This window comes from Anomaloglossus baeobatrachus, chromosome 6, assembly GCF_048569485.1.
Source record: "Anomaloglossus baeobatrachus isolate aAnoBae1 chromosome 6, aAnoBae1.hap1, whole genome shotgun sequence".
In the NCBI taxonomy this organism is placed as follows: domain Eukaryota; kingdom Metazoa; phylum Chordata; class Amphibia; order Anura; family Aromobatidae; genus Anomaloglossus; species Anomaloglossus baeobatrachus.
In genome coordinates, this window is record NC_134358.1 from 101,141,177 (window position 1) to 101,163,024 (window position 21,848).

The 21,848-nt window shown below is 41.3% G+C and overlaps 1 protein-coding gene across 3 annotated transcripts in view; it reads left to right on the forward strand.

Annotated features, from left to right (window-relative positions):
- The window catches only part of PAG1 (phosphoprotein membrane anchor with glycosphingolipid microdomains 1), a 312,413-nt gene extending 290,802 nt beyond the window's left edge, over positions 1-21,611 (forward strand). For all 3 annotated transcript variants that reach the window (XM_075353142.1, XM_075353143.1, XM_075353144.1), the window contains 6 exons: positions 4,577-4,777; positions 6,876-6,927; positions 8,009-8,105; positions 9,631-10,205; positions 14,217-14,276; positions 20,413-21,611. In XM_075353142.1, the coding sequence (XP_075209257.1) occupies positions 4,632-4,777; positions 6,876-6,927; positions 8,009-8,105; positions 9,631-10,205; positions 14,217-14,276; positions 20,413-20,766 (1,284 nt within the window). In that variant the 5' untranslated portion in view covers positions 4,577-4,631 and the 3' untranslated portion in view covers positions 20,767-21,611. The remainder of the gene's footprint in view (positions 1-4,576; positions 4,778-6,875; positions 6,928-8,008; positions 8,106-9,630; positions 10,206-14,216; positions 14,277-20,412) is intronic.
- The last annotated feature ends 237 nt before the right edge of the window (positions 21,612-21,848 follow it).

Sequence of the window (21,848 nt, forward strand, 5' to 3'; positions counted from 1 at the left end):
GGACCTTCAAATAATTATTTGGTTTGCACCTTCTTATTAATTTATTGGAAGCTTAGTGCATATGCATTATAATGCACTAACTTGTTCTGTATCTGGATTTTTCTTACATTAACAAGACTCCATCTACATGTCCCTTATAGAGTTCCCGTCTGCTCATCAATCTGTATTATCAGAATATAATGACATTATGCCCTGTATGATTCACACTGCCCTGTGTTTGCATTGTTTTTAATTATTCCTGTCTTTGTGATCCAATTTGTGTCGTGTGCAATAAAAAACTTTATATGTTTATAATTAGGTCTATTTTGACTTAATATATTGTTACAGCTATGAATAGAGTCAAGTAATAGTAATTTTCCTGTGGTTTGGTGACTTTGGTCAATAAAACCCAATTCTTATACTGTAGACCTAGGTATTCTTGTTTTTCTAACAAGTAAGGGTGCGGATATCCGGCTTCTAGGCTGACGCATGTAGCCATATCCACCCATTGCTCCTTCATCTCTATCTGGGGGGAAACTGTTTTTTCTTTTTCTGACTCAAACGTCTGATTGCAAGCTGCCATTTTCTATTTGGATGACCAGCCTTTTATTACTTGTGAGGGGACTGAGGTAACAGGAAGTTGCATCTTCTGTGCAGTAGACTGCCTCCCAAAGATACACAGACTTGTTTTAAATTCCTCTCTGCAGGGCTGTGGAGTCGGAGTCGGAGCTCATTTTGGTGGAGTCTGTATAAAATGCACCGACTCCGACTCCTAAAATATATAATAAAGTGGGGACAGTAGTGCAATGCAGAATGTGCTGAATATTTTACTAAATAACATTTAGTATAATGCTTATATTTAAGTGAAAAATGTATTGTAGTACAATGTGAACATCAGACATTGAATTATTTTTATGATACAATAATCAAGATATTTAGATAGAACATAAAATATATTTATTGGAATACAACTTTAGAACACAAAACTAATAAATTGTAAATATGTAATACAATATGTAATATATACATACACACACAAGATATATATGTAATCTACTGTATATTACATAGTGTATTACATATTTACAATTTATTACAGTTTGTGTTCTAAAGTTGTATTCCAATAAATATATTTTATGTTCTATCCAAATATCTTGATTATTGTATCATAAAAATTATTAAATGTCTGATGTTCACATACACATGTTCATGTATTACAATAAATTTTTCACCTAACTATAAGCAATATATGTAGGAGTCGGAGTCGGTGCAAGAGAAATTGAGGAGTCGAGTCGAAGGTTTGGTTTACCGACTCCACAGCCCTGCCTCTCTGTACATACCAAGAAATAACCATAAAAAAATAAATTGAGGCTATTCTTCATATTAAAGATTTATCATTTTAAAATTCACAGAGCAGTGCAATGCTATGCATAACAAAGACTGAGGCTGATCTCTCTTCTTTTTGTCCTCTCTCGCTTTGTCTGTCCATCGTTTTCTCTTTTATTCTTTCTTTCTTTCTTTCCTTCTTTCCTTCCGACCTTCCTCATTCTTTGTCTTTCTCTCTCTTTCTCCTTCCCTTTCTTTCTCCTTCCCTTTCTCATCCTCTCAAACCATTTATCTTAAGCTGTCCATACACATTATATAGTTGTCAGCCAGCAGCTCGCTCTCCCAACTCATGTATGTATACACAGGAACACTTAGCTCGGCTGAGCGGTCCTGTGTCCTCTGGTAGTGGCTCAACTCCCTAACACCTCCCCCCCCCCCTGAAAAAAAGAGCTGGGGATTAAGTAGCAACTGCCCGATCCAAATATCACCTGATTTAATCTGTTTGAGGATTGTCAGGAGACTACCGAATACATTAGATCAGTGGTGCAGGACCTTTTTAGGTCCAAGGGCAATATTTTGTATCACTCCCAAGGGTCACATACAATGTGAAGTATTGTGATCTGTGGAATATAGCGACAGCACTATGTATGCCATAATCTAATAAGTGTCTGTTCTATTTCTGGAACTTCCAGTATAGTAGACAAACAGGGTCCTCTGTTCCCCTTTTTAAAGGAAATCTGTCAGATGATTTTGTAGTACAATACTAATGTTATGTTTAAATATGGCTTAAGGAGACCTTTCAGGATCAGTAACTTTTATAGCTCTCCCTCTTTCTGTTATCTTGTAAGCTCCATAGAATTCAGTATGATGTAGTAAATAGTCAAGCATATGTAAATACAAACTGCATATTCACTGCTCCCTCCACCTACCGCTCAGTGCTGGCATCAGTGTAGTAAATCTGCACTGAATTTGCTCTACTGCCCCCACCCATGCTTCCTCAAACCTCTCTGCAGTGATAGTGAATGAGAGGGTGGAACATTGAATATGTAAATTGTATTTACATATACTTGACACTTGCATGAGAATTCCACTGAGCTTGCAGCAAGATAACAGGATAAGATAGAGCTATAAAACATACTGATTCTGAAAGGTCTCCTAAAGGTGGTGTCACACACAGCGACGATGACAACGACATCGCTGCTAAGTCGCCATTTTCTGTGACGTAGCAACGACCTCAACAGCGACGTCGCTGTGTGTGACACATAACAACGATCAGACCCCTGCTGCGAGATCACTGCTCACTCTTGAATATTCCAGGTAATTTTTTGATTGCTGCTATCCCGCTGCACCATGATGATAAGCTCAGCATCCTTGTGTTTGACACCGCAGCAGCGACGGTCGCGACGACGCTGAAGGCAGTGACGAAGGACTGAAGGCAGGACAAGGGCGCGTTTTTGCGGTGTATTTTACAACGCCCCCACGACTCCGATTGGTGGTCATAACAGTGTTCCGATTCGGTACCTTGCTGAAGGCGTTACAGTGATTTCATTCTTTAAGTTCCATTGTTTGTTCCACGTAGTAGAGTCTCTGTCTTGTGTCGCTAGTGTGTCGTTCTTTGGATGACCGTGCAAAACAAAGGAAGACACAATCAGGCGCCGCTGTAGTGATCACCAATCGAAACAGAGGGGCGTGAAAAAGGCAACGCAAAGGTGCTGTAGCGATCACCAATCGGAACAGAGGGGCGTGAAAAGAGGCAACGCAAAACATATCTAGGGGTAAACACCGCGCCTCTATCAAGGTCTGAGTCGTTGCACAGCGACGCGTGCGACACGTCCCAACGACCGTCGAGGTCGCTATGATCGCTGCTCCGTCACTCCTTAAAATTACATGTTTGACAGCTAACTAACGATCATGTAAGGTCGTTGTGTGTGAACCTAGCTAGCTCTATTTCAAGATAACATTAGTATTGTACTACAAAATTACCTGAGATTCCATTTACACTCTTGAAAAAAGCAGTCCAGAAGACCACACAATGAGCGCAGCTTTCCCCTTAGTTTCAGTTACTCAACACAGAGGAGTCGGAGATGGCTGGATGCCGCATAGAAGGGCATAGTGGGCTTCGTGTGCCCCTGGGCTTCTGGTTTTGCAACCCTGTATTACATGGTTGGCCAAAACTGACGTGTGGACGACTTTTATCTAATGTGTTTGTGAACTTTTAAGGCTAAGCTCAGGCAAACTTCTTAAAGATCTGTGTGTGCAACAGGTTACACGAATCATTGTTTGCCTATCTGCTACTGCACATGGGCTAATTTCTATATGGACCTCAGGTCAGTGTGGGAAAAAAAATCTCCGCATGTGCTCGTCTGGGCGAATTTATAGACCAGACTAGTGCATGTAAAGAGCAGGCTGCTCTTGCACCCATCCGCTATGCAGAAGGACCTATGGAGTTGTGCATGGAGCAATATGTGGGTGTGATGGGTCCACAAAGTTCATCTCTTGTCTGTACGTCGTCTTATTCAGCTCATCCTTCTTTCCACTCACTCTAATCTTTCTGTCGCACTCTTTCTTTTATTTTCTCTTTCATTCAGTCTTTTTGTCTTTCTTTCTCCCGCTCTTTTCTCATTCTCACTCACATGGTTTAGTGTTGGGATCCATTATGGTCATCACAATCCTACCATAAAACACCAGAATGTCTACAGAGACTGATTTTAGTCATTTCTTACCAGATAATCGTACATCTATTAGATGTTCCATTGATTAATTGTGAGCTGTGTATCTATGTGCGTGAAGGTATCATGCACTACTGATACATGACACACAATGACCCAACCATTCGGGACTTGACAACCACTTTGTAAAGCAAAGTTTGGGATTGTCTGAACTAAATGATAAAAGTTTGATTCCTCGCTTTATTCACGAGCACCAAGAATTCTGTAATGTGTGCGGCCACCTTCATATATTGCATTGCCAGCCCCTCCGCAGGTGCAGTGTACAGTGCGGTCAGCCTGGCGTGGTCTGCCTGTTCTACAGTGTCAGGAAACAGAGCAGGTCTGCCACCTTGTGGTCATATGTGTTATTCACACTTTAAAATATACTTAAAAATATTGTAAATATTGATGTTTTTACTAAAAGTATCTAGGATTTCTTCTTCTTTTTGGTATGGAACAACAAAAAGGAATATGGCCAATGTCACGATTCTAGTAATTTCAGTGTCCTATTGTTACATGAGGCAATATGTTATAATCTCATAAATGTACTTTTTATCTTGCAGCAGTGGATCCCGTTCCACAAATGAGTCCTCGGTGTGATTACTTCCCCAGTCGCTGATGATGGCCCCGATCTTACAGAGAATAGCTGGAAGCTGGGAGCTCAGCAGTGAACAAGTGCTCCTCATATCATATGGCGGAGTAGCCGTTGTATCCACCTTGCTCGTGATCACTGTACTCCTCTTCCTCTGCTCTAGCTGTGACAGGTGAGATCAGATCACTCAGGTTTGTAGGTATACCCCACATCAGGGGGCAGCAAACTGTGGCATTACTGCTATTGGAAATCTCCATCTCCTGGCATGGCCTCATGGCCATCCTGCGCCACTGCAGCTGTTGTAAAGGTCAAATAAAAACAACATATCGGTTTAGGTCCAATATCCTAAGTCTTTTTTTATCTAGATTTATAGCAGCAGAATGTCATACATTTTTTTTCTAATATAAAGCGCCAAATCCTGTGTGTAAAGCTAAGCAATAAACTTATTTACCACTAGGGGCAGCACATACTCTGTGTAGTCTGTGCTAGTTAAGACAGTGAGGTCTTTGGTACCCCCTAGTGGGGGATGAAGGCAGGCAGATTCTTTTTAAAGGGGACCTGTCAGGTGCAATATGCACTCAGAACCACCAGCAGTTCTGGGTGTATATTGCCAATCCCTGCCTAACCGTCCCTGTATACAAAAGCATAGATAAAGAGATCTTTAGAAAAAGTATTTCTAAATATCCTTTATGATATGCTAATGAGTACAGGGACTAGTCATAAGGGCATTAGTTCCTGTGCTCATTCCGCCCTCTTAGCATGTTACCACACCCACAGGGGCATGCTAGCATGCTATTCAATACCCACTACCAGCATCCTCACCAGCGGTGACGCGCGTACCTGTACGTTGCTACAGCCTTAGATGCTGGGCACTGCACATGATCAGAAGTCACCGACACTTCCGGTCATGAGCACTAGACCTCTCTGAAGCCGGGATGCATACACCCGACTTCGTTGTGCGCATGACCGGAACTGCAGTGACCTTATCATGTGCAGTGCCCGGCATCAGAAGCTGTAGCAATGGACAGATACCTGTGTAACCGCTGGTGATGATGCTGGGCAAAAGGCATTGAATAGCATGTTAGCACACCCTTGCGACTAGTCCCTGCACTCATTAGCATATCATAAAGGATCTTTAGAAATACTTTTTCTAAAGATCCCTTTATCTATGCTAGTGTATATAGGGACAGTTAGGCAGGGATTAGCAATATGCAACCAGAACTGCTCGTGGTTCTCGCTGCATACAGGACCTGATAGGTTCCCTTTAATGACCTCTATGGCTGTTCAGAGGGTTTGGAGCTTTGTTTCTGAGTGAAATATCCCTAAATTTGAATTTTAAAGGCTGGGAAGCTAAAAAGAAAATAAGATATGTATTGTTAAATGAGCTTTTTGTAAGTTATGCAGCTTTGCTAATATAGCTCATGTCTAAAAGTTATTCAGATCACAAGGTGCTTTTCTGATTGATCTTCAAAACGGGTTCAGCAGTTACTTTGTTGGCTCAGAACCAGGTTACGTGAAGGGGCTGGCTGACCTCTTATAATAGCTTATCCAGCCCCCTTCTCTGCTTATACATTGGCTATGGCAGAGATGGGGCTGCCAGCTGATTTCTCACAAAGCTCCAGTCACATGACGACAGAGTACTGGGACCAATACAAACTGGAACTGGACCTTCATGAGATCCAGTGCCAGATCAAGGAACCTTCAGACACACATTAGTGATTTGGGAAAATGAAACATTTGGATGGACAACCCCTTTGAGAAAAGAATCCTTTCAGAATTTTGGACCTGGAGATTGTGGTTACGTCTGTGGTTCTCTTGCTATTGTGAATTTTTGTTACCCTTTAGCCAGATCTGAAGAAGTAAAGGTTTTATATATCAAGGCTCTGTGGCAGAAACGGAGCGGTATTGACAGACATAATTTAATCTTTCTCTGGTCTACAGGGACTCAGCAGGGGTGAAACCCTTTATGATTATTCATAAGCAGCCATATTAATTAAGAAACGCTGATGAAATCCCAGATTATCACAGTTTAATTTACATAAAAAGGGAAAAAATAAATCCATCACATAGTGACCAATATATTCATGCAGATACAACCGCAGCACAATACAGTGTAATGAAGGGTCAGGATCATGGCAGATACGGGGCAGGGCATGCTCCATCGCTGTGCCCCATGTGTCGAGTGCTGACTATAGGATGCCTGTATTATTTGCATTTTTCTTTTTTTTAAATATTGATATTGATTGTTCATTGTGTTTTGTATTCCAAAGAGGGAAGAAGAAAAAATACCAAAACGGCGACCATGAAAATCTGATGAATGCGGTAAGTCAGACCAGGCTTACAAATATTATATGTGTGATATATGAAACAAAGGGTTAAGTCCTCAAGTCAGATTTACTGAAGTGACCAAGGCAAAACGTCAAAGTATTAAAAACACAAAAGGAAAAGATCAAATAACCGATAGAGATGAGCGAGTACTGAAATATTCGTAATCGCTATACTCGTAATGAGTACCTTGTAATACTCGCATATTCGTTCCGAATAGCGAGTATAATGTAAGTCAATGGGAAATGGAAGTAATTTTCTACTGGATCCAACAAAGAGGTTTGAGGGCTTAAGGAAAGGCTGAAATAGTGATGAAACTGAATGGGGAGAGCCTGGGGAATATGTCAACAAAATCTCTCTCGATCTCGCTCTCCCTCCCAATCTCGCTCTCCCTCCCGATCTCGCTCTCCCTCCCGATCTCGCTCTCCCTCCCGATCTCGCTCTCCCTCCCGATCTCGCTCTCCCTCCCGATCTCGCTCTCCCTCCCGATCTCGCTCTCCCTCCCGCTCTCGCCCTCCCTCCCGCTCTCGCCCTCCCTCCCGCTCTCGCCCTCCCTCCCGATCTCGCCCTCCCTCCCGATCTCGCTCTCCCTCCCGATCTCGCTCTCCCTCCCGATCTCGCTCTCCCTCCCGATCTCGCCCTCCCTCCCGATCTCGCCCTCCCTCCCACTCTCGCCCTCCCTCCCGCTCTCGCTCTCCCTCCCGATCTCTTTCTTGATCTCTCTCCTCATCAAATGAGCTGAACGTTTTTAGTTTTTTTTTCCTGTTTCTGAATGATTGAAAAACAATCCAACATCATCAGCGGAACACAGTATTATAGTATATTCTACCTAGTTACTTTATAAACCTAAGTCCATTGTCCCATATAAATTACCATGTTTCCCAAAACATGAAACCTATATACGGTAAATCACTTATGTGTAGTAGTCTCTGTTATCTGCTTGTCCCTTCAGCCCCAGATGCGTTTTGCCCTTCTTCATCAAGGGGCGAGTATTATATGTATTAGTTTGACAAAGGTGTGCACCTTTTCTATTGCTTCATTTCCATAATTTGGTTTCTACCTATCTTTACTATTCCAGCCTTCTGACAAGGAGACGCACAGCCATTCTGTGACAAGTCTGGGAACAGAGGCACCGGCCAGTAGTTACCGCAATGGTGCAGTCAGCACTGGCGATGGTAAGATCGTGTGTTATCCCATAGTGTAGGAATAGCTACAATTCTAGCCTGACCCTCGTTAACCTTCATTTATTATTCATCAAGTGTTATTATGAAGAAAATGGTTAGAAAATATTAGCTAAAAATAGATAAGTTACAAAGTCCCCTATCTGTGCTGACTTCTCATGTAACATAGCCATCGTTATTGTAACATATGGAAAATACAACTCTTTATACATTTACATCCATGGGGGGAGCTAGAAGGAACAATGTCTTGAAATTGCTGGAGGCCGAGCCTGCATAGCTTCATATCACCAAGACAGGGATCTCTAGAGCTGGCTCCGGAGCCCCGTTATCGGGATCAATGGGAGTCCCAGTAGTTTGACCACCAGCCATAATAATATACTCTCTTGGAAATAACCCTTTAAATTATCTTTAATATGGATGAAAGCTTTATTTTTCTGATACTTTGCTCTAGCCTTCCTGTATAAATGCAGATTTTTAATATTTAAGGGAATTTGTCAGCAGATTTTTGTAATGTAGTCTACAAATATATCAAAAAGACTGACCCATACAGCCAACATGTGTGAAAAGGTGCCAGCTGAAAACACATTATAACTACAAAACACATACAGCTGCACTCTAGAATGCTAACAATGAATAAGTGAACTCTGGTATTGCATTACTGCTATATGAATATTTGAAAGAAAAAAAAAAAAGAAGATATTTAGCTTATGTATTGGCCAGTGCATGTGAGCCTTGTCACCACGGCAAAGTATATCTCTTTATACTTGGAATCTTACTTGAAGTGCCTCTGAGTTAAAAACCAACATGTATGGGCAGCTAGGCTCCAGCTTTAATGGGGAATGTACACAGCCTGGTTATAGGGCAGAGGGCTCAGTCTGAAGAAATGCACTACAAATATATGAAAAAGACTGAAAAGCACAAGGTATGAACTAGCTGAAAACACATTCTAACTATAAAACATATACAGCTGCACTCTAGAAGGCTAGCAATGAATAAGGGAATACTGGTATAACATTACTGCTATAGGGATGTTTGAAAAATATTATGTAATTTGACAGCAGCATAATGTAGGGATAGACATTCCTGCGTTGTATCAATTTGCTTGTCTAGTGATCACATTTCACTGTCAGGAGTGTTAGCTTTTTATTTGCAATGAAAACACATTAATATTGTAATTTAAGGTTCCTCTGCTGCAGATCTAGCAGTTATAAAGAGCTCATCACTATGCTGGACTACCTGGAAGGACGCCAAGTAGTCTGCTAATGATAATCTACTGCTGATTAATCAGTGATTTTATCAAAACTACACTAAGCAGCCCAGTAAGTGACATATCACTGGAATCAGGATCTCTGCCCCTGCATTATGCTACTCTCAGATCAGGTGAAAAAAACCTGCTGACAAATTCACTTTAAATAGTATTTACAGTTATTGCCATTATTTCTGTTGATTTCTTGCTGTTCCATAAGTAGTTTTGTGATTTACCCCAGCTTGGGCTGATATAGAATTTGGTTACTTGCAGTCTCAGAAGACAGTGCTGCGACCTGTGTCCCCACATATGAGGATGTGCAGAGCTCTCTCCCTGACCTGTGCGATTCTCAGGAATTGGCTGGAAAATCGATGAGATGTCCTCAGACCAGAGAGCTGCCACAGATCCCTCCAGATAATACCCTGGAAACGGGAAGCCTAGAAGATGATGCTCCACTGTACAACGAGGGGCCGTATGAGGTACTGAAGGACAGCTCTTCCCATGATAACATCATCGAGGACTCGCTCTATGAGACTGTAAAAGAACTGAAGGACATCAGCTCATCCGCCAGTATAGAAGAAAAGAGTCTGTCCATGAATATGCAGCATCTAGCACAAGCGGAGTGTAAAATGGAGGCTGTCGTAGAGTACGCCTCTGTGGACCATAATAGAAAGAGCAGGCAGAGCATCAACACTCAGAGTGCGGCCAGCACTCCCACCTATCAGGATGACGATGACGTTCCCCCGCCTCTGCCTAAAAAATTATTGGATGAAAATGAGAATGTGCAGAGTAAGGAAGCGGAGGAAGAAAAGCAGGAGCCGGAAGGTGGAGCAAGCACAGATTACAAGGTGACTACTGTGTGTGGGAGGGGAACACATATGTCCACAGTTATCAATATTCATCTTCTAGTTGATGCAATTCATTAATATATTAATTTAAGAGTACCTGTCACCAGGTTAAAATTGGTCCTTTAATTGATCTTTTATTCTTGCTGCTTTCTCGAGTATTCCACATTTTGATGTTTGTTGGTTTGTTTGTTTTTATCGGCCATACAGCTCCAGAGATGCAGGCTTTTTTTTTCATCCAGTGCTACTTTTTATGACCTTAAGTAAAGGGGTGTGACTCACAGGGTAATTTTGCATTGCAGCCTAAAGACACGCTCCCAAATAATCTGAGCCACACCCCCTCAGTAAAGCCCATAATAATTAGCACAAAATAAAAAGGCCCACATCTCTGGAAGCAGAATCCCAGCAGAAGATACCTTAAGATGAATTATAGAGCATGGGGTTAAGGGTGCTTTACAGGCTGCGATATCGGTAACGATATATCTTCGAGGTCACGTCGGTAGTGACGCACATCCGGCGCCGTTACCGACATTGCAGCGTGTAACACAAATTAGCGACAATCAACGAGCACAAAAACGTGAAAAATCGTTGCTTGTTGACACATCGCTCATTTCCTTAATATCGCTGCTGCGACAGGTACGATGTCATTTGTCGTTCCTGCGGCAGCACACATCGCTGTGTGTGACACCGCAGGAGCGACAAACATCTCCTTAACTGCCTCCACCGGCAATGCAGAAGGAAGTAGGTGGGCGAGAGGTTACGTCCCGCTCATCTCCGCCCCTCCGCTTCTATTGGACAGCTGCCGTATGACGTCACTGTGATGCCGCACGACCCGCCCCCTTAGAAAGGAGGCGGATCACCGGCCAGAGCGACGTCGCAGGGCAGGTAAGTCCGTGTGATGGGTGTTAGCGATGTTGTGCGCCACGGGCAGCGATTTGCTTGTGTTGCACAACCGACGGGGGCAGGTACGCTCGCTAACGATATCGGTACCGATATCACAGCGTGTAAAGTACCCTTTAGTCTTTGTTTCTGTGCTTCTACTTTCTATCTAAGTGCATACAGGCATACACTGTGTGCAGAATTATTAGGCAAATGAGTATTTTGATCACATGATAATTTTTATACATGTTGTCCTATTCCAAGCTGTATAGGCTTGAGAGCCAACTACCAATTTAGTAAATCAGGTGATGTGCATCTCTGTAACCAGGAGGGATGTGGTGTAATTATATCAACACCCTATATAAGGTGTGCTTAATTATTAGGCAACATCCTTTCCTTGGGAAAAATGGGTCAGAAGAGAGATTTGATGGGCTCTGAAAAGTCCAAAATTGTGAGATGTCTTGCAGAGGGATGCACCAGTCTTGAAATTGCCAAACTTTTGAAGCGTGATCACCGAACAATCAAGCGTTTCATGGCAAATAGCCAACAGAGACGCAAGAAGCGTGTTGGGCAAAAAAGGCGCAAAATAACTGCCCATGAATTGAGGAAAATCAAGCGTGAAGCTGCCAAGATGCCATTTGCTACCATTTTGGCCATATTTCAGAGCTGCAACGTTACTGGAGTATCAAAAAGCACATGGTGTGTGTGCTATACTCAGGGACATGGCCAAGGTAAGGGAGGCTGAAAAATGGCCACCTTTGAACAAGAAACATAAGATAAAACGTCAAGACTGGGCCAAGAAATATCTTAAGACTGATTTCTCAAAGGTTTTATGGACTGATGAAATGAGAGTGACTCTTGATGGGCCAGATAGATGGGCCAGAGGCTGGATCAGTAAAGGGCAGAGAGCTCCACTCCGACTCAGACGCCTGCAAGGTGGAGGTGGGGTACTGGTATGGGCTGGTATAATCAAAGATGAACTTGTGAGACCTTTTCGGGTTGAGGATGGAGTGAAGCTCAACTCCCAGACCTACTGCCAGTTTTTGGAAGACAACTTCTTCAGGCAGTGGTACAGGAAGAAGTCTGTATCGTTCAAGAAAAACATGATTTTCATGCAGGACAATGCCCCATCACATTCATCCAGCTACTCCACAGCGTGGCTGGTCAGTGAAGGTCTAAAAAGTAATGACCTGGCCCCCTTGTTCACATGACCTGACCCCATAGAGAACCTGTGGTACCTCATAAAATGTGAGATCTACAGGGAGGGAAAACAGTACACCTCTCGGAACAGTGTCTGGGAGGCTGTGGTCACTGCTGCACGCAATATTGATCGTAAACAGATCAAGCAACTTACAGAATCTATGGATGGTAGGTTGTTGAGTATCATCATAAAGAAAGGTGGCTATATTGGTCACTAATTTTTGGCGGTTTTGTTTTTGCATGTCAGAAAGTTTATTTCTAAATTTTGTGCAGTTATATTGGTTTACCTGGTGAAGATAAATAAGTAAGATGGGAATATATTTGGTTTTTATTAAGTTGCCTAATAATTCTGCAGTTTAATAGTTACCTGCACAAACAGATATCCTCCTAAGATAGCCAAATCTAAAAAAAAAACAACACTCCAACCTCCAAAAATATTAAGCTTTGATATTTATGAGTCTTTTGGGTTGATTGCAAAAAAGTTGTTGATCAATAATAAAATAAATCCTCTAAAATACAACTTGCCTAATATTTCTGCACACAGTATAAAATAGAGGCAGTATTGGATAATGGTAGAAGCATTGCAACTTTGGAAGGGAGTTGACGTTCATGCACTTATAATGCTGGCAGAATGCAGATAAAGAGGACCTGTCACTCAAAAATAAAAGTCAAGTTCCAAAACCTTAACGATGAGACTCTAGGGTGTCAACTATATTCTGCACTCAGCTGAAACACATAGACCATATAGCCGAACACTTCTCAGCTCCATCACGGCCTTAAAGATTTAGGGGTACTTCACAGACAGCGAGATCGCTACTGAGATCGCTGCTGAGTCATGTTTTTTGTGACCTCATTAGCGATCTCGCTGTGTGTGACACTGAGCAGCGATCTGGCCCCTGCTGTGAGATCGCTGCTCGTTACACACAGCCCTGGTTCGTTTTTTTATTGTTGCTCTCCCGCTGATAAGCACACATTGCTGTGTGTGACAGCGAGAGAGTAACAATCCTGAATGTGCAGGGAGCAGGAGCCGGCGTCTGACAGCCTGCGGTAAGCTGGAACTAAGGTAAACATCGGGTAACCAAGGTGGTTACCCGATATTTACCTTCGTTACCACCCTCCGCAGCTCTCACGCTGCCAGTGCCTGCTCCTGCTCCCTGCACACGCTAAGTTAAGCGGTGTGCGCTGGTAACTAAGGTAAACATCGGGTAACCATACCCGATGTTTACCTTAGTTACCAGTGTCCGCAGCTTCCAGACGCCGGCTCCGTGCAAGCGCACGTCGCTGCTGGCTGGGGGCTGGTCACTGGTCGCTGGTGAGATCTGCCTGTTTGACAGCTCACCAGCGACCATGTAGCGATGCAGCAGCGATCCTGACCAGGTCAGATCGCTGGTCGGATCGCTGCTGCATCGCTAAAGTGTGAAGGTACCCTTAAAGTAGATCTGAACTTTAGTCATTCAGTGCCGTGATTTTCCGCACTGCCCTTACCAGGTATATACATAGAAATGCAAATTTGTTAAGACTGACCTTTTTTTATGCTCAGTCATGTATAGTACATTGGATGGTAAAACACTTATGGAAATCGAAGGCTTTTGTAATGTAAAATCAGGTTAATTATTGCAGACCCTCCACCATCTGTAGTCACAGCACAATTCAGGTGGAATAAAGGATTTAAAAAAAAATATCTGATCTTTTTGCTGATATTGCAGTAGTAATGAATCCAGCTAACCATTTTCTAGTGGTATGGTTCGTGGTGTGAGAAGCTTTTCTCCATAGTGGTAGAGGCGAACAGTCCATTTTACATATTAACTTCTACATTTAGACTCTGAAGGAAGGTCTTTGTTCCCCGATCGTCAGATAATAACCCTAGAGGATTCGGGAAAGAATAAACTTGGCTTTAGCTTTTCACAGAGTATTGATTTTTACCTTTTCTTTTAGAGACAGAGTTGCATATCCTATAAATCTCGGGAAGAAGACCCCTGCCTGACCGAAGATGATGTATGTATATAGTGCAGCTGTACTGTTAGTATATTTGCTTGTATGTCTCTTTATCACTCGACTGTTGTGATGTGCTGCTTGAAGAAATAAATTCATGGGGTGATGGGAAAAAAATAGAAATAGTGGTGCTTTGAGATCAGACCCAAAAATAAATTCAGATGATAGACCAGACCTCTAATTACACAGGTATGCAAATTTGGGTTTATGAACATTTTTTTCAAATCCAATGACTGATTGTTATGTTTCCTTCTGCTGTGACTTCAAAGAAAAACAAAACAAAAAAAAAACATTTTTAAACATCACGTAAGGATTTTTCACAAAACCCTCTTGAAATTACGTACAAGTGAGATGAACAAAATAAATATTTATTGTATTCAAAAATGTACACAAAATTTTATATATAAAAATGTATTGAACATTCATTCTAAAACTTTATTGGAAATTAATTCTTGTGCCTTTTCCTTTTCTCTTAAAAGCTTTTCTTGATAGCTTTTCTCTTATAGAAGTCCTGCGGATCTTCTTTGTTAAGCATCCAGCAGTCATCCACCATCATGTTCATGATCCATCTACCTTGGTATCGTTCTTCCATCTCCTTGATATCTTGATGAAATTTTTCTCCTTGCTCTCCGCTAACAGCACCAAGGTTTCAGAATAGTAGACCAAACGGGAATGTAAAAAATGTAACTTCAAATTCACCAGACAACCCAAGGCTTTGAAACGTTTCAGCATGTTCTCCACGATGGACTTAAATTTTGGATCTTTGTTGTTACCTAGAAATTTCTTCACGACTTCTTTAAAAGAATGCCAAGCTTTTTTCTCAACAGCTATATTTTGTGTTTCAAAATTGTCGTCTTTTATGAGATTCAGAATATTCAAACCCACAAAAATGTCTTCCTTCAGTTGCTTTGGACAGTCCCTGAAACTTGGTAAAGTATTTCCTTCTTTCAGGAGAGCTTTCACAATCTGCTTCATCCATCCAAACTTAATGTGGAGTGGTGGCAGGAGAACTTTAGTGAGATCAACTAAACTTTCTGCAACTATGTTCTTGAGTGCAAGTTGCAAAGATGTTCTCATTGGCTAACTGTTTTCGCTCCATTGATGAGTCCTATCCCAGCTGTCCTATTCACACAAAAAGCATGGGTACTTTGTGAATCCTTCTTGCTGTCCAAGGAGCAAAGAGAGAACTTTCAGATCACCACATATGGACCATCCTTGATCCTCGTAGTTAAGTTTCTTAAGAATAAAGTCAAAATTCTCATAGCTTTCCTTAAAGTACACAGACTGCCATACAGGCACTGAAGCAAATCTCAAATTTTAATAATAAGTAGAGTTTGGAATTTTTAGTGCTGTAGTGCACATTAAGTGCTGGCTTTCCTGTTTTTTCTTCTTTGAATTGGTCGGTGGCTGACCCCAACCTTGCCGTGCACCCCAATTTGGGTTGTATTCCACCTGTCTTGATTTTGGCAATTGGTGGCTGTTCACATTCAGCTATCAAGCCCTGTTCACAGGCTATTTACTTCAAGCAGCATTTGCTTGGGCCTGTCCTGCCCACAGCCATGACTCAGTCATGGGTGCGGGATTGAAAAACACCAAGTAAGTGCTGCTAAGAACAGTTCTACTTTTTCATATGACACATTTTATATAAAAATATTTTACGAGTAGTACTGCCCCAAAGAGATTTGCTGTGACGTGGCGGGGCAGCTCAAGAAATTGCAATTTTGTGCCAAAAATCTAAAATTTTAATAATAAGTACAGTTTGGAATTTTTATAGTGCTGTAGTGCACATTTAGTGCTGACTGAAGTATACTTGCTGCCATTTTGCAGTAGTACAGCTTTCAGACTTTTTTTTGGGATGAATCAATAGTTTCCACTCCCTCACATTGTACTGAATTTTTTCTGACACCCCACGTATGTAACTCCAATACAATAGCACACAATCTTGAGAAAAGTATGGAAGGGATTCCTTTTCTCTGCTTCTGTACTATGAAAAACAAGTACCATGACCGAGCAGGTTCTTTTCCTTTAGAGCCTAAAGGCCCCGTCACACACAGAGATAAATCTTTGGCAGATCTGTGGTTGCAGTGAAATCATGGACATATTGTTCCATTTGTACACAGCACAAACCTGTCACTGATTGTCCACAATTTCACCGCAACTACAGATCTGCCACAGATTTATCTCTGTGTGTGACAGGGCCTTAAGAGTTCTGCAGAATGTTTTGGAATGTCCAAGTCCCTCTTTAAATCATTTCATTTGAGCTGTTGGAATTAGCGTGAAAGTCTTCCCCACAATCCTGCTCTTCATGTTCTGATTCTTCAGAATCAGGGGTATCTTAAAGTTTCTCCAGAGGTGAAGGGACCGGTATCCCTGGACTGAGAGGCACAGGGTAAATCGCTGATGGAAGGTCCGGGTGTATAATTTCCTTCTAATTTTTATGGTTGAGTCCTTGCACATACAAAAATAGGAGTCTTCATTATGATTTTTCGGTTCTCTCCAGACCATAGGTACGCCAAAACGAAAGCTCTTTTAACCCCTTCACCACACGGCGATTTTCTGTTTTTCGTTTACGTTTTTTAAGTGTGATGAAATTGCAAAAAAAACCTGCATGTTCCATGTTCACTATTTGGTAAAACTGACCTGGCAGTATAATTTTCCAAGTCAGTGCGAATTCATAGTTACCAAACATGTTTAGTTTTACTTTTATCGAAGTGGTAAAAAAAATTCAGAAATCTGTCAAAAAAAAAAAAATTGCAGTTTTGTCACCATTTTTTAAGACTTGTGGCATTCTCACTTTATGGGATCTGGGGCTCAGTAATGGCTTATTTTTTGCGTCTTGAGCTGATGTTTTTAATTTTACCATTTGGGAGTAGATGTGATGTTTTGATCACCTGTTATTGAATTTTATTGCAATATTGCAGCAACCAAAAAAACATAATTTTGGTGTTTTTGCGTTTTTTTTTTTTTCTTGATACGCCCTTTACCAATCAGATTAATTTATTCTATGTAATGTTTTGGGGGTTTTTTTTTTACTTCTATTTTCAATGGGGCAAAGAGGTGGTGATTTTAACTTTTAGTTTTTAATTTTTTAATTTTTGCTTTTATTAGTCCCCTTAGGGGAGTTGCAGCTTGCAATGTCCGATCGCTTCTGCCATTCACAGCGGTGCTGATCTCCTTTGAGTGCCAGCGCTCGGCTGGCATTCAGAGGAACTTTGGCATGACAGCGACAGGAGTCATCAGCCAACTCCACGCTGTCATGACAACCCATTGGCGCCCTGTAATCATTTCACGGTGCCACCGATGGCAGCCAGAAATTGCGCGCTCCGCACCGGTACTTGTTAAATCCTGCTGTCAGAGATTGACAGCGGGATTTATCTAGTTAAAATTGTTAGCTACACATGTCGGCTTATCAGATCACCGAGTCCGCATTAAAGAGGCAGACATGAGTACAGGAACGTCCAAGGCTGTGAAGGGGTTATTTCCCTTTAGACCACTGTTGTTCTTTTACATGAACAGAACACACTACATGTGGAGCCCACGATTTGTCCAGATCACCTACTTTTTCACCAAAGTACTCATAAGACACTTTTCTAACTAAGTCCGTAAGTCCGTTCCTTTGTTGTTTCTTCACTACAAAACAACAGCAAATGTACCAAAAGTTGTCAGGGGAGTTACGACACCCCTTGTAACCAGTTTGATCACTTTGTTAGAAATAGAAGCTTAATCCGCCACAACCACTAAAAACTGAAAGGAATTTTGGTAAGCAGCACCACACTCTTATGAACTCCGTCTAAAAGAAATACTGCCTTGTAACCCATAGCAACCAATCACAGTGCAGCTTTCAGTTCTTATACTGCTGAGGTAAAATGAAAGCTGTGCTATGATTGGTTGCTGTGGTCACCCCCACACTGTTCTGAACTGTGACTAAACAACAATCTGTCTTTACTCCCATAACAACCAATTGCAATTCCGCTTTTCTTTGTTATATTGCTGAGGTAAAATGATACATATGCTATGATTGGATGCTATGGACACCACCACGCTCTTGGGAAGCTGGGTTAAGAAAATCTCTGCCCACAGCAACCAATTGCAGCACAGCGTCCATTAATTTCTAACCAAACGAATGACACCAAAATCATCCATCCACCAAATACCACACAAGGGGGTCAAAGGTGCAAAGAAAAGCCTATGGAGGCAGTGTTTGTGAAAAATCTGTACATGATGGAATTTTGTCAATATTTTAACTGAGTTCAGAGATTGAAAGTATATAAAGATCGCCTCTTACTTTTCAAACCATTTTACCCTTGTGTAATATCATCCCCAAATATCTCACTGCTGAGAGCAAGACCCCCCACATTATATCTGCAGACGTCTGCACCAAAATGTTCACTAGCAATCTGCTTTGATTGTGTTTTTGCTTAATTTTTTTTAAAAAAATTCTGTTTTCTTTCTTTATTAAAATTGCTTCTTTTTGGTGCAGAAAACAGTGTGAATTTTTAGACTCTCCATAGAAACTAAGTGTATAAAGACTCCAAAAAAAATTCCCAATTCTGCAGAATCTTAACGTGCACAGTGCTTATCACTTTTCATGAAATCACATCCACTTTGGTTGATCTGGTAGGCCATGTGCACACGTTGCGTGTTTTCTTGCGTTTTGGCCGCGTTTTTAAACTGCACCGTGTCTATGACAAAATGCATGCGCTGTGTACTACCCCAGCAAAGTCTGAGAAATCAGAATTTCCATCCGCACGTTGCTTTTTTTTTGTCAGCATTTTGTTTGACAAATATTTGTCAAAATCTTTGACAAAAAAAAGCAGCATGACACTTCTTCATTGCGTCTTGTCAACATTTTCCACCCATTGACTTCTCAATCTGAGAACGTAATGTCCAAAACGCGGCCACAACACAATGATGCTGACCGCATCTTTTTTGTCAAACGCAGTGTTTTACATTTGTCAAAAGTCTGCCAGAAGGTGCAGTTTTGGTGTCAAAAAGAACGCAGCACTAGCACATACCATTTTTGTAGAAGATTCTCTGCAAAAAGAAACCCAGCATTTACGCAGTATGGTAATATGGCCTAAAGGGAGCCTGTCAGCACAAAATGACTGTTCGCACAAAGCATAAACGTTCGGCATACCCTTGGTGTGGCCACGCTGTTCACTAAATCTTCCCACCTGCTTGTAAAGATGGAAAACAACTAAAGAGAAGGTGCACTAAATTGCGAGGCCTCATCAAGGGTGCTCCAAGTCGCATGCTTTGTTTGAACAGTCATTTTTTTGCTGTCAGATTCCCTTTAGCTTCAGCTCTCATGTAACAGGGAACCCTTATGTGGGTGATTGCTCCTTCTGACTGACACAGGTCCCATGTACTTCGGGGAAGACAATTTGTCACATTCATGCTCTGCTCCTCGCACTGGAATGAGTGTCCGCCGGCTGTGGCACCAGGGCATAGAGTAGGGCAGCAGTAGATCCCTAAAGTGGTGAGAATATGCTAACCAAATCTAATAGCCTATGTATTCTAACTAGAGATGAGTGGACCTGATGAAATTCGAGTTCTGCCGGACTTTAGATAGAGTTCAGTCTCTTGACCCAGATAAAGTTTAGTCTCTTGACCCAGACTTGAACCGAACCCCATCTTTAGTCAGTGATGAGCAGTTCGGCTCTCTGCCATAAACAGATAATTTCCAGGGTAGGGAATTATTATTTTATTTTATTTTTTGAGTGCACACTACATCCAATAACACTGTTTTTTACCCCCAGTGCAAGCCATTCAAACAGTGTAGTTGGCTCACAGTATGTATTCCCAAGCACAGAAATGCTTGTTCAAGTGGTGTTCATAAGTAAAGCACCCAAAATCCGAACTCAAACACTGAGTTTTTGAAAAGTCTGTGTTCGGTACAAACTCCAAACTTTACTGTTCAGGTCTGCTCACCTCTAATTAGAACATGATGCTTATAAACTTCTGGAGGTCGAGACCCATTAGATGTCTCCTCCACACTACTGTATTTGCGTTACCTTTTTTATTCCCAATGTGTCTGTGAGATAAATGTAGAAAAAATATACACAGAATCCCATTACTTCCCTATTGTACATTTGATCTTATTTGGAATATTTAACTCTCATGAATTATTTAATTCTAGATTTCTGCTATGTATTCAAGAGTGTCTAGAACTGGCCAGTCTCTCCGACTCCAGGAAGACCTCTCTCATTATTCCTACATCCAAGATGTTGAGATGTCACCAACGGCGTGTAATGGAACGTATGCAACAGTCAGGGACGTTGATAAAAGCCCCAACCTTATTGGCTTGTCCCCTTCCATGGGCATAGTGAACGGTGGAGCTGACCCTGAATATGAAGCCATCGCAACATTAAGTCATGAAGAAGACAGGACTATTACTTTCTCACCATCTTGCCAGGGGGTTCTCCAGCATGCTGAAAGTGACTATGAAAGTATTGGGGATCTGCAACAAAACGGAGAATTCACTAGACTTTGAATAATGCAAAAATAAATAATTGTTTTTTTTTGTCTAATATAGCACAATCCCTTTGACGGATGATTATCATGTATCCTACCTAGATAAGGATTGACTTCAAAGAGAAAGCACACATCTGCATACAAAGACAACATCTCCCTGCTGCATGAAGACATTTGCATTTTTATTTTTCTTATATTTTTTTAATGTGGCATTTATTTTATTTTTTTAAAATTGATAAATTTGCCAAAAAAGGACAAAAAAGTGGATGAACTCCACGAGTTTTTATGGTACTTGTGTATCCTAGTATCTCCTTTATATGGTACTCTATCGTAGTGTGAAGAGCGAGCTGCACAATCTGCATTTTTTATGTAATTTAATTTAATCTGAAAATTTTATATTGTTTAAAAATTGTTCTGAGCCTGTGTATTATATGATGTCCGTCCATTTTTTTTTTTATAACTCTGATCACTGGGGATTTGATCACCGCTCCGAGAAGCCCAGAGCCCTCACTGGTTTTTATGTGTCAGTCATTTTAATTTGTGGAAGTATCTTTCTGCCTACAAAAGCGAATGTGTATGACCAACCGATACGTTTTGACCAGTGATGGCCAAATAGCTTTGGGATGACCCAGAATTGATGGATAACCTCCTTTCCGTTGCAAAGTAGCGTTTAGTATTTTTGGAAGTAAATATAAAATTGAAATTGTGCAATGTTCCTCAAAAACAGAATGAAATGAGTATTACGAAAGTAAAAGAAGGTTGTAGAATATGTAATGGCGGCATGGTCGTCCTGTATAGGATGCACTCATGCATAAAATGGTACTAGAATAAGTGGTTTATTATAATAAAGAATAAGTGTTATAATACTGCTGCATAATTCATATAAAGCTCAAGGATCTGTGTAGATATTTGTTCTAATCAGTCGTAATGTCATATTTTTGCCTGGGTTTTAATACTGATTGTTAGGTTGAGATTTGGAGTCCTCCCCTCCCTCCGAGGCAAAAACAACCAGAATCACAACTGTTGGACAAAATTGCTATTTAGCTAAATGCTGGTGATAGCTGTGGTAGATATCCAATCTTAAGGGCACGTTCAACACAG